The sequence below is a fragment of the Ictidomys tridecemlineatus genome, chromosome 16 (genome assembly GCF_052094955.1).
Source record: "Ictidomys tridecemlineatus isolate mIctTri1 chromosome 16, mIctTri1.hap1, whole genome shotgun sequence".
NCBI lineage: Eukaryota > Metazoa > Chordata > Mammalia > Rodentia > Sciuridae > Ictidomys > Ictidomys tridecemlineatus.
Window position 1 is genome coordinate 41,815,549 of NC_135492.1, and position 12,353 is coordinate 41,827,901.

Consider the following 12,353-nt stretch of genomic DNA (forward strand, 5'->3'; position numbering starts at 1 on the left):
TTGTGGTAAGAACAGCTTGAATTGCTTCTCCAATAGAAGGAGATAATAGAAAGATGTTTTTAAACTTTGAAGTAATAGATAAGTTTAAATATGGCTTAAAACATCCTGGATTGGCAATATCAAGCAGACTCTTCTAGGCTATTGAGCTAAGGACTTTCTACACTGAACTGTTGTTCCAGGTACTGTCAGCCCTTCACATTCATGGGTTCTGTATCCATGGATTCAGCCAACAACAGATCAAAAATCTTCAGGAAAAAATTGCATCTAAGCTGATCACATACAGACCTTTTTCTTATCATTATCCCCTAAAAAATACAGTACAACAGCTATTTATATAGCATTTACATTGCATGAGGTAAGTAATCTAGAGATGATTTAAAGTACTTGGAAGGACATGCTTATATTTTATGCAAATACTCTGCTGTTTTATATAAGGGACTGAGTATTTGCAGACTTTGCTATCTGTGGGGGGTCCTGGAACCAATCCTCCATGAATACCAAGGGACATCTGTAATTCAATAAAGAAAATAAATAGCTAGAGGATTCTGGTATAAATAAGCTCAACTCAGAGAGGCCTCCAGGTAGACTCTAGTGGCAGCTGTCTGACACATCACTCTGGGCAACTGAGTTCACTGTTTCCCGTGGGATCAGGAATCCATGAGATCACAGGGAGGTTGGCCCCAGAGTTCTCAGGCTGTGTTCACCAAGCAGGGGATTTCTGAAATGCATTTAGGAGTCTATCCTGGGAAGTTTGGCTTGTTGGAAAGTGGGATGAATACTCTGTGGATCAAGAAGAATAAAAGAAAACAAGGCAAAGGGAGAAAAAGAAAATGAAGCACAGGAAATATGGGAGGGGAAGGCATCCAGCTGGGATGCCTCTAAGTGATTGGATGATACAAGCATGGATGATTGGGCAGGAAGAGCTAGATACAAATAGAAATGCTCTGTCTCTCTGAGAGCTACTCAACACAGATGATAGATTGTTGGTGAGATAATCAGACTCAGAAGCTGAAATAGAAAAAGTGGATGAGGCAGGAAGCATTGAACTCAGGAAGGGTGGGTCCAGAAATGAACAGCAGCAGCAATGTGATGAGGAAGTGAAGAAATCAGGGGTGTCTGTGATTGTGGAGGGGCAGAGGAGGGCATCCAGGAAGGAGAATAGGCTATACAGGTTTTCCCAATTCTTAGGGGTGTTTTTTTTACTTGAAAGATGGTACAGATAACTTTCCTATGAGCCTGCAGTCCTTCCTTTTGGCCACTAGAGGTCGAGAGCACATTGATACTACAAGCTTCTGGCCCACCCAATTGTTTGAAAATGAGCCCTTGAAACAACTGGTGGTTCGACGTGGAAATCAGCAGAAGGGGGTTTTAGGACCTTTATTAGAACTGCAAGCGAACCAAAATGAGTAGAATGCATACAATAACACATTCCATCAAGTTCTTGAAGAAAAGTTGGCTGTATTTTTTTAGGCATTTATTGTTTTATAAGTTTTTGGGGGCTGGGGGTGGTAAGACATTCAGGATTAAGGAAGGAGAGAGAAACATAGTAGAGAATAATTTTTTTCCCACATTATCTAAGGTTCTCCAGAGTTTGTAACATTTTTCTGAAGTCAATTGAAAGTTCAATGTTCTTAAACCGTCAGCTCAAATCAGGGATGGTGGTGATGATGGTGCTGGTGATGATGCAGAGGTCACAGCTGGTGGGGCTGGAAAGGATGACTGAGGAAAGGTCAGGCTTGCCCTATCACTTCTGAGAACTTGAAAGGCTCGGGGGCTGTGGTTACCTTTTGCAGTTTTCTCTTTCCGCGCTTGGTCTGACCCAGTAGGAGTGTGATGATGTTGACAATGGTGATAACAGTAATAGTGATGGTCACAAAGCAGCTGCTATTGATGACAATCAGAATCATTTCCAGTCCTTAGAAAGTTTGTGCAAAAGTAAAGAATGGCAAACACTCGGTGTGTCACGGGAAGAAGTGGGCACAGATGTGGTGCAGAACTTGAGGTGGGGCTGGGAGCAGGAGGGGGGACCATGTTGGGCCGTGACAGACTGCTGGTGTTTCCAATTTGTGCATCCCCAGGTCATGAAAACCTACCACATGTACCATGCGGAGAGCATTAGTGCAGAAAGCAAGCTAAAGGAAGCTGAGAAGCAAGAGGAGAAGCAGTTTAACAAGTCAGGAGATCTCAGCATGAACCTCCTTCGGCACGAGGACCGGCCCCAGCGTCGCAGCTCTGTGAAGAAGATTGAGAAGATGAAGGAGAAGGTGAGTGGGGCCTCAGGCTGGGAGAGACGGGAGTCAGGACATGACAGGTAGGGCTGTGTGCTCAGCTAAGAGCTGACAGCCTTGGCTCTGCCTTGTTCCTCTGCACCCTGGGGTGTGAAAGCAGAAGGGTGCTGTAGCACCTGCTCTCTTGGAGGTCAGTGTTGTGGAGGAGGCAGGCTGGCCAGGCCTCTGCCAGCTCTTTTAAAGCCCAGATGGTGCCATAGTCAACAGGCAGCAGAGATGCTGAGCTGACTAGAGAGATGAACTGGGGTGACAGGATTCATGTTCAGCAAGCACATACCCAGGATGGGAATCAGCAGGCATTAGTGAAAGGCATGCTTGGTCCAGAGGCCAGCTGTTGGCTAGGACCAGATAGCAGAGTTGAGTGGGTCTCAGTGTGTCCCAACAAGAAAGAGCAGCACTGGCTACTAGGCAGCACCTGGGACCCTGGTGAAGGGCCTTTCATGAAATTGCCATTGCCAAGCCAAAGCCCAGAGTTTTAGGATCACCATACATCAGCTCTGAAATAGTCTTTAGCTGAGTTTTGCAAACGCCACATTTATAGCACCTCTGAACCTCAGTGTTCAGACCTGACAGGGATGGCCCAAAGCTTTGTCTCTCATGTCAGCTCACATCCATTGCTCATGGCTGCCCAGAGCACTATGTGGAGGGTTGCAAAGCCCTCTCCAGGCTTTGTTAGAAGTGGTGCTGTGATCATTCGGTGACATCAAACATAGCCAGGGAAGTTCGAAGGCAGTATACACGCTGTTCTTCTCATTCTAAACTAAGTGACTTCTAAGATTCCTTTCTTCTGGAAAGATTATGATATTCTTGCTGAATTCGCCACATTCTTTCATTCTATGCTACCATGAAATCTTCACAGAGCTCTATCTGCCACACATTGCACCCGATGTTTATCTGGGCTTCTGAGTCTAATTCTATGAATATAGAGTTCCTTAACTCTAAAAATTGTAGGCAATTGAGCGGGAACAAAACACAACTGGACTTGGATAAGCTATATATAGGTGGTCAATAAGTACATAAACAGATGTTCAGCATCAGTAATGATTAAAGAAATGCAAATCAAAATCATAATGGAATACTGCTTCATAGCCACTTGAATGGATAGAATGAAAAAGCAGGCAATGAGAAGTATTGGTGAGGATGTGGAGACTGGGATCTTTACATGTTGCTGGAGGGAATGTAACATGGTATATCACTTTGGAAAACAACCTTGAAGCTCCTAAAAATTTAAAACAGAGACCAAATAACCATGTGATTCAACTGTTCCACACTTAGGTGTCTACCCAAGAGAATTTGAAACATTTTATGCAGCTGGGTGTATGATGCACACATGTAATCCCAGCAACTCAGGAGGCTATGGCAGTAGCATTGTAAGTTCATGGGCAGCATCAGCAACTTAGTGAGACCCTATCTCAAAATAAAAACAATAAGCCGGGCATGGCGGCATATACCTATAATCCCAGTGGCTCAGGAGGCTGAGGCAAGAGGATTGCAAGTTCAAGGCCAGCCTCAACAATTTAGTGAGACTCTGTCTCAAAATAAAAATAATAAAAAAGAGCTGAGGATGTGGCTCAGAGGTAAAGTGCTTCTAGGTGCAATCCCTAGTATTAAAATAAACAACAACAACAAAAAAATGTCCATGTAAAAATATATTCATGACTGTTCATAGATGCATTATTCATGATAGCCTCAAATTGGAAACAACTCAAATGTTTATAAATGGATGAGTAAAATGTGCTCTGTCCATAAAATGGAATGTTATTCAGCCATAAAAGGGATGTAAGCACTGACATGTGCCCAACATAGGTGAACCTAGAAAATATGCTAAGTGAAAACATGCTAACAGTCATGAAAACTACTTATTGTACAATTTAATTTGTATGAAATGTCCAGAGAGATAGAAAGTCAACTGTTGGTTTTCAGGGGCTGAGGAAGAGGAGAATGAGGAGTGGCTGCTAATATGTGCAGTTTCTTTTTAGGGGATAAAAATGTTCTAAAATTTAGGTGGTAGTGGTGGTTGTACAACTCCATGAATGTAGTAAAAATAAATTAAAATAACCAGTCATGAATTATAGGACTATATCATAGAGGGAAATGTACAGGTATAGACAGAGGATTAACTGGGGTTTTGGAGACTCTTTTCTAGTTCAGAGCGTATGCTGAGTAGTCAGTTGGCTCTTGGACAAGTGGCTTCTCCCATTCTCATTTCCTCACCTATAAAATAAAAGAGTTCAACTAGATGCCTTTATGATCATTTCCAAGTATAAAAGTTCATGAGTCCACAAAGGGCTAAAAATGATCTCAGATTCATAGTGGGCCACAAGAAATGGGTCAGGAATATCAAAGCTTTCCCTGAGGGTCAGGAATATGGCCAACACAGGATATAAATGTCAGGAGGAGTGTGCTGGGTGTTCTCAGACTAAGAGGACCTCAGAGAAGAGTCAGGGAAGGTCTCTGGAAAAAAAATCAAAAGACTGGCTGCACGTGGTAGTGCACACTGTAATCCCAGTAGCTTTGGAGGCTTAGGCGGGAGAATTGTAAATTCAAGGTCAGTCTTGGCAATTTAGTGAGGCTCTTAGCAACTTACAGACCCTGTCTCAAAATAGAAATAAAAGGGCTTGGAATGGCTCTGTGGTAGAGTGTCCCTGGGTTCAATCCCCACTACCAAAAAAAAAAAAAAAAAAAAGACTGCCAATGGAGCTTCTCTACTAAAAAGCTACAAATCGAATCAGAATAAGAAAGGTGAGAGAGGAAAACCCTGTTTCTTTCAGGAGACTTGTTGTTTTACCCTACCCTGGGACTCATCAGTCTGAAAGGGGCAAGTATATCTTTCCACCCTACTTATTCCTTGCTCTTCCCTACCAGGCAGCCCAGAACAGAAGCAGCTCCCCGGAAGCAGTCACAAGCAGCTTCGGAAGCCACTGGAGGGTGCTGAGTAGGGGTCTTATTTATAACCCACCCTGATACCACCCAAAGGCAGCTAGGTGTCACATAGTGTTACTGGCTGCTTGTGCCATGTGAAGTGATCCCGATGCAGGGTCTGAACCTTACTCCCTGGCATGGAGGTAGCCTATAGATGTGGGCTTGGCCCTGACATCTACTCTTTTCTTCTTCCAGAGGCAGGCAAAGTATTCTGAGAACAAGCTGAAATGCACAAAGGCCCGGAATGACTACCTGCTGAACCTGGCAGCCACCAACGCAGCTATAAGCAAATACTACATCCATGATGTCTCTGATCTGATTGATGTGAGCATCCTGGGGAGCATGGAACTGATGGGGCCACACCAAGGCTGGTGCATCTCATCAGCTGAAGGAGGGACTTGGTCCTTAGCTGAGGCTGATGTGCAGGGTGGCCAGGTCTTTGAGTGCTGCTTGGAGGGGGAGGGCACTGGGTGTGGCCTGGGCTGTGTGTGACACCCCAGGATTTCTACTTCATGGATGAGGTGAGCCTCTGATGACCCTCCAAGCATGGCTTGGGCAGTCATGAGTGCATTCAACCCCCGCTTCCCAGGCATGCTGCTATGCCCAGATCCTTTGCTGGGTGTGGGGTTGGGGGTAGACATTCACAGTTGGTGCCCTTGGGAATCTCAGTGTAGTAAAGAAGATGTTAATATATTCCGTGCCCCTAAGTCCAATCAACCAGGCACATGTGGAAGGAGATAGTGAATCAGATAGTGGCGTAGATTAGCTCCTGGGGATGTTGTTGTGGGAGACATCAGGCAGCCTAAGCAGATGCAGAGGGCACACAGATCTGCAATGCCAGTTGGAGGACCACAGGCTTGAGGAAGGACACTGTGAGCAGCAGCATCAGGAGGGCTTCTGGGGCATCTGTGTTGGAGCCCAGACTGTTCCTTTCCTCTCCACCTTCCTGTACAGGTGGGCTCTGGAGATGCCGAGTAAAGGCTCAGTACTGATCACAGAATCCTTTTCCTGTGGCCTTGGTGTCCTGTGAGGAAGTCAGTGGGTCTTTGCTTTTCCTTTGGCTGCAGAGAGGACCCATTATTACCATCCTAAGGGAAGGGGGACACTCAGCTTTCTAAATGACTTAAGACCAGACCTTCCCTCTTTTCTGCCTTTCAACTTTCCTTTTGGCTCTTTTGCCTTTTTTTTTTTTTTTTTTTTTTAGTTGTTGATGGAACTTTATTTATTTATATATGGTGCTGAGAATCAAACCAATGCCTCACACATGCTGGGCAAGCACATTACCACTGAGCCACAACCCCAGCCCCATCTTTCGCCTTTTTCATTCATTCATTCACCAAATATTTATTCAGCACCTCCTGGGGTCTAGGATGTGAGGTGCTGCAGTAGGCCAAAGCCAGCGGGTCTTCCTACATAGGACACGTTAATAAGTAGTTGCAGGGGTCACAGTAAGAGATGCAGGGAAACCTGGGCCCCTGCAGTGGGGACACTGACACAAACTCCTAAGTGTGGAGGACATCAGGAAGGCTTTCTGGAGGAAGCTGAATCTGGAGGGAAGAGTATTTCAGGCAGAGGAGACACATGCATGAAAAACCTAGAGATGAGAAGAAATGCGGTGAATTTGGGGAGCTGAGAAAAGCGCTGCTATGGTGCAAATATCAACCCCCAACATCCTCTGCGAGCTTTGGAGTGGTTTGTGTGCAAAGTGCTGTGGAATGGGAGGTGATTGTAAGTCACCGTCCCAGCTGTCATCTGCACCCTCTGTCCTTGCCTCTTCCCAAGTGCTGTGATTTGGGCTTTCATGCCAGCCTGGCCCGCACCTTCCGGACCTACCTCTCAGCTGAGTACAACTTGGAGACCTCACGACACGAGGGACTGGATGTGATCGAGAATGCCGTGGACAGCCTGGACTCCCGGAGCGACAAGCACACCGTCATGGACATGTGCAACCAGGTCTTCTGCCCTCCGCTCAAGTTTGAGTTCCAGCCCCACATGGGGGATGAGGTAGGTTTCCCCAGGAGGCCAGGCTTGAGGCTGTGTCAGGTTCGTTTTCTGTTGCAAAATACATGAGACCATGAAATTTAGAAAGAACAAAGATTTATTTAGCTCCTGGTTCTGGAGGCTGGGAAGTCCAAGAATGTGGTGAATGGCACCTGCTCAGCATCCGGTGAGGCCCTTCTTGCTGCATAATAACATGGCCCAGGACACCATGTGGTGAGACAGAGCAAACACACTAGCCCATGTCCATCTCCTCCTCTTTTTAAAAAACCACTAATGCCATACTGGTCCCCACCTTCATGACCTCATCTAACCCTAGTTACCTCTCAAAGGCCCCACTAAGAAATACCATAAAAAAATGATTTTGAGGGTTAAGTTCCCAACACATGAATTTTGGGGGGACTCACTGAAACTATAGGCTGCTTCTATTCTCTCCCATCCTTCTGGAACCTTGGTAGGAGGAGAAAAGCCCTGGTTGCATATGCACAATGTGTATCTCAGAGCCTGGGGTCAAGTTCTTGGTTCATGAGCTTTTTTAAAAGAGGAATTTATCACTGATAACCTTCATCTAGCTGGCTCAAGTCCCTACCTGCAGAATTACAGGACTTGGCTTACCTCAGAATTCCTCCCAGGTATATCTAGAAGACCCCATGGGATTCCTGGTGTGTATAGAAACTGTCTTCTTGTTCCTCCCTCCAATGCCCTTGGATCATGAACTGCTGACCTCATCACAGCCTCCTATAGCTGCCTTGGCCAGGGTGCTGCCCTCCTGATCTTGTGAACCCTGGTACACTAGACAGCTGAGTTCTCTTCAGTGCTTATGCTATTCAGATTCTTTTTTTAAAATTGATTTTGGGGCTTCAATTAAGGGGCATTTACCCACTGAGCCTCATCCCCAGCCCTTTTTTGTATTTTATTTAGAGACAGGGTCTTGCTAAGTTGCTGAGGCTTGCTTTGAACTCTCCATCCTCCTGCCTCAGCCTCCTGAGCTGCTGGGATTATAGGCATGCGCCACTGCACCTGGCCTTCAGATTCTTGTTACAGTCTGAAATGAAGAAAAGAAAAAAAGAAGGAGAGGAAAGGAACTTGTCACTGTCCCTTGCAACATTACTAGGACCCAGGTTACACAAATCCCTGATGCAAATAGCTCCCTGAGTTTTTCTGTGTCATTCCCTCCTTTGGGAATTGGAATTGGGATGGAGACCCAGACCAATGTGGTATGAGAATCAGCCAGTCTCTGAATTCAGGTGGGAGCTCAGCTGGGCCATCCGAGAGCACTTAGGGAGGTACAAGGAGGCAGATGGAAAATGGCATTTACTGTGCCCTGTAGAAGGCTCCACCCACTCCCTTCATTTGCAAAGTAGAGGCCCTCTGTGTGCTGTTGCTGTTCCTGATGCACCTGTCTGCCCTCATGTCTGGCCCCACACCTTGACCTGAAAATCCTGGTCTCATTGTTAGCACTGTGAAGTTCAGGTTGCATAGTTACTAATAAATAACTAACTTTGTCAACAGACTTTGTCAACAATCCCTTATGATCTTAGCTGCATCCTAGAAGGGGTGAGATACTAAAGCAAACCAGGTAGCCCAGCCCACAGATAGTAATAGAGCCCCAGATGGGAAGGTACAGGGAGAATGGTGGAGTTGTCCTTCAATATTCATAGGGGACTGGTTCTAGGACCCCCTGTGGAAACCAAAATGTGAGGATGCTCATGTCCCTGTATAAAATGGCCTAGTATATGCACAGAACCTGTGCATTCTCCTGCCTACTCAAATCATCTCTGGATGACTTATAACACCCAGTACAATGTAAGTGTTATGTCAATAGTTGTTACGCCGCATTGTTTAGGGAACAGTGATAAGAAAGAAATGTCATTACAGAGGCCATTTTTTCCCCATGTATGTTTTCTGTTCTTGGTTGGTTGAATCTGTGGAAGTCAACTCTGTGGATACGGAGGAGACCAGCTGCATCTCTGTCAGTTCTGCCCCTCTACCCCACTCGACTGGCTGGGGAAGAAAAGCCCTGGAGTGCTCTGGCCACAGTTGTCATTTCCTGTGGGCATTTCGAGCACTCTACCTACTGATTCATCCTTCTTTCCATTGGCTTCTCTTACAAGGTGGCTTTTTTCTAGCCACAACTTCCTGCTTTGAAATTAATGAATTAGTTTCACTTAACAAGATTATGGAAACCCACAAACATTGCACAAATGTAGAAGATTGTAGCTGAGGGCCACAATCCTGGCAATGGCAGGAGAGTAGACTTTTCCCATCTGGAGTTGCCATTGCTACATGAGCTAGGTGACCTTGGGGAGGTTGCTTGACCTTGCTGAGCCTGTCTCATAGGCTGTGGATCTGGATGTCCATGTAGCCCTTGCCCTAGCTCCATGCAGGTGAGGAGGGTAGTGCACAAGCACGGTGATGACTGTCCTTTCTGCAGGTGTGCCAGGTCAGCGCACAGCAGCCTGTGCAGACGGAGCTGCTCATGCGGTACCACCAGCTGCAGTCCAGACTGGCCACTCTCAAGATTGAAAATGAGGAGGTGAGTGAGCCCCTGCCTGGGAGAGATTTCTTCACAAAGGCTGCTGTCCTGGGGAGTCCACTCTTGCCATGGAACACATCCCAAATGATGTCTCATATTCTATAAGATGGAGAATCATACAACCTTGAAACCATATACTCCAAGAATCTGTAATGGCCTGGGAATCTGTAATCACAAAACAGATTAATAAATGAATGAGTTTGGAAAAATACCGGATAGCATAGGCACTAGATTAAGACACTCATAGGGCTCAGAGGTATTAAGTGAAAGAGAAGCAGAGGAAGGAGGACTCTGTTCAGGGTTCTCACTAGTAGGGTAAGCTGGAGTCTGTAGGTAAAGAGCTGTGTGTTCACAGGTGTAGAAAAGAGATCAGAGGGAAACATTCCAAATGTAACAGTGGTTGTGTCTCCATTGTTGGATTTGGGGTGGCTTCTGTTGACTTCTTTCTGCTTTTTTCTATTTTCTGCATTGAGTTCCTATTTTTGACATCAGAAATCATAGTAGGTATTTGAAATTACACAATGAAATAAACAACCCAGGGCACTCAAGCTGCAGCATGGCTTTAGAGCCAGTCTTACCCCACCTGGTGCACCACCCACAAAGCCTGGTGGAATGGCTTCACTACTGGGTGGGTGCAGGTGGAAATCCTAGCTGAGCTGCATTCACCTTGACATGGACTGAAGAAACCAAACTGGAAACACCCTGTCCCAACATGGACACCTCCTTCTAAGCAGGACATCAGCCAACCAGAGGCCCCCAGAGAAAGGACAGATTATAGGAAGTGTCACCCAAGGTTGTGGGCAGGTTTATCCTTGAGAAGTGAAGTCATTTTGGGAGGTGAGAAGACAGTCTCTGTCTCAGATCTCAGGGGGATTATCCTGGGCAGAGAGGGCAGTTTTGCCTTACATCTCCACAAAGGACAGAGTGAGGACAAATGTGAAACAGATTGTAGCTCAGGATGATGACGAATCAAAGCAGTCCTGGGGGAGGGAGGTTATATGGAGACAAACTGTGCATTGGGGTTTTAAGCCTAGCAAGAGACAGGAGATGAGCAGAGTATTTTCTTTCTTTGTTTATGCCCTCCATCTTTCCCCAAAGGACTTTAAGTTGTTTACGTGGAGCATTATGTGGATAACAATGTTAATGGAATTTAAATTGGAAATCAGGGTCACAGAGAAGAGATTGAAGCAAATATTCCTCTCTGTGGACTGTAAATGGGCATGACCATCCTTGAATTTAAACCTGACCTTCCTGTCATTCTGTGGTCAAAGTAAGACTTTGTTTATTCATTCATTTATTCATTCAACAAGCATTGAAATACTTATCGAGCACATACTATTTGCTAAACATTGTTCTGGACAAATATAACATAGTACCTCCTCTCCTAGAATTTTCTAGTGAGGGTCACAGATAAAATTAAAACACAAAACAGATTAATAAATGAATGAGTTTGGAAAAATACCAGATAGCATAGGCACTAGGTTAAGACACTCACAGGGCCTGATGTCATTAGAAGGTGACATTTCAGCTGAGCCTGCGTGACAAGAGAGCTTGAGTGGTGATAATTTTACAACAAATGTTGATGCAGTTTTTCCCATGACTATTTTTGGAGTGACCTTCCATCAAAGCACATAGCGTGTGCCATTTAGACTCCATGCAGCAAAAGGGTGCTGTGAGGTTGGGGTTCTTATGCCCGGATTTTGTACCCTTTGTAGTTTCACTTGACTCTGGGAGAGAGATGAAGTCCTAACTAACAGTCAGAGCCTCAGCCACTGTTGTTGTCTTGGGGTCTCCCTTCCCTCAGTTTCACCTTTGGTAGGGATCAGCTAGCAGATGGCTGGAGCATAGCTACCCACCATTTTCCAGACTTCATCCCATCCCTCCTCTGAGCAAAGAGAAGGAGCACCTCCAGTGCTGTTCCTATTTGACTGATCACCTTCCACTGCAGAAGCTGGTTGGGGGCAGCATAACCAGGCAAAGAGGAACACACCTGGAAATCTGTGTCCTTTGTGCATCATAGCATCCCTCCAGGTTCCCTGGCGGAAGCCATACTATGAAATGACTTTAGATGGGGCACCCTGGCTTATTCTCCCAGCCAGCTGTGCAGTCTTGAACCAATGACTCGTTTCCCTTGCTTTGCACCTCAGTGCACCTTGGTCCATCCGGTCTCCTAGAGGCTTTATGTGAATAAATTTGAGAAAACACTTTAAATTGTGAGAAAGAATAAAGGTCTTTTGTGGATATGCTTTTTCCCCAGGTTAGAAAAACCTTGGATGCCACCATGCAGACTTTACAGGACATGCTGACGGTGGAGGACTTTGACGTCTCTGATGCCTTCCAACATAGCCGATCCACAGAGTCGGTGAAGTCGGCCGCGTCAGAGACCTACATGAGCAAGATCAACATTGCCAAGAGGAGGGCCAACCAACAGGAGACAGAGATGTTTTATTTTACAGTAGGTGGCATCCTGGACCCAGAACCTAATCGTCTGCTGTCCCTGTCTGTGATGTTTGGGAGTGGCCTGATGGAGTAAGGACCGGCAAAACCACCCTGGTCAATCAGACCTAAGAATCTTCCAACATACTTTAACATTAAGTTGCCTGGCTGAA

At 45.7% G+C, this 12,353-nt stretch overlaps 1 protein-coding gene across 8 annotated transcripts in view; it reads left to right on the forward strand.

Moving 5' to 3' along the window:
• Window positions 1-12,353, forward strand: part of Srgap3 (SLIT-ROBO Rho GTPase activating protein 3) — a 249,719-nt gene that overhangs the window by 178,572 nt on the left and 58,794 nt on the right. For all 8 annotated transcript variants that reach the window (XM_040290399.2, XM_021732057.3, XM_021732052.3 and 5 more), the window contains exons 5-9: window positions 2,079-2,264; window positions 5,406-5,534; window positions 6,993-7,214; window positions 9,643-9,744; window positions 12,002-12,199. In XM_040290399.2, the coding sequence (XP_040146333.1) occupies window positions 2,079-2,264; window positions 5,406-5,534; window positions 6,993-7,214; window positions 9,643-9,744; window positions 12,002-12,199 (837 nt within the window). The remainder of the gene's footprint in view (window positions 1-2,078; window positions 2,265-5,405; window positions 5,535-6,992; window positions 7,215-9,642; window positions 9,745-12,001; window positions 12,200-12,353) is intronic.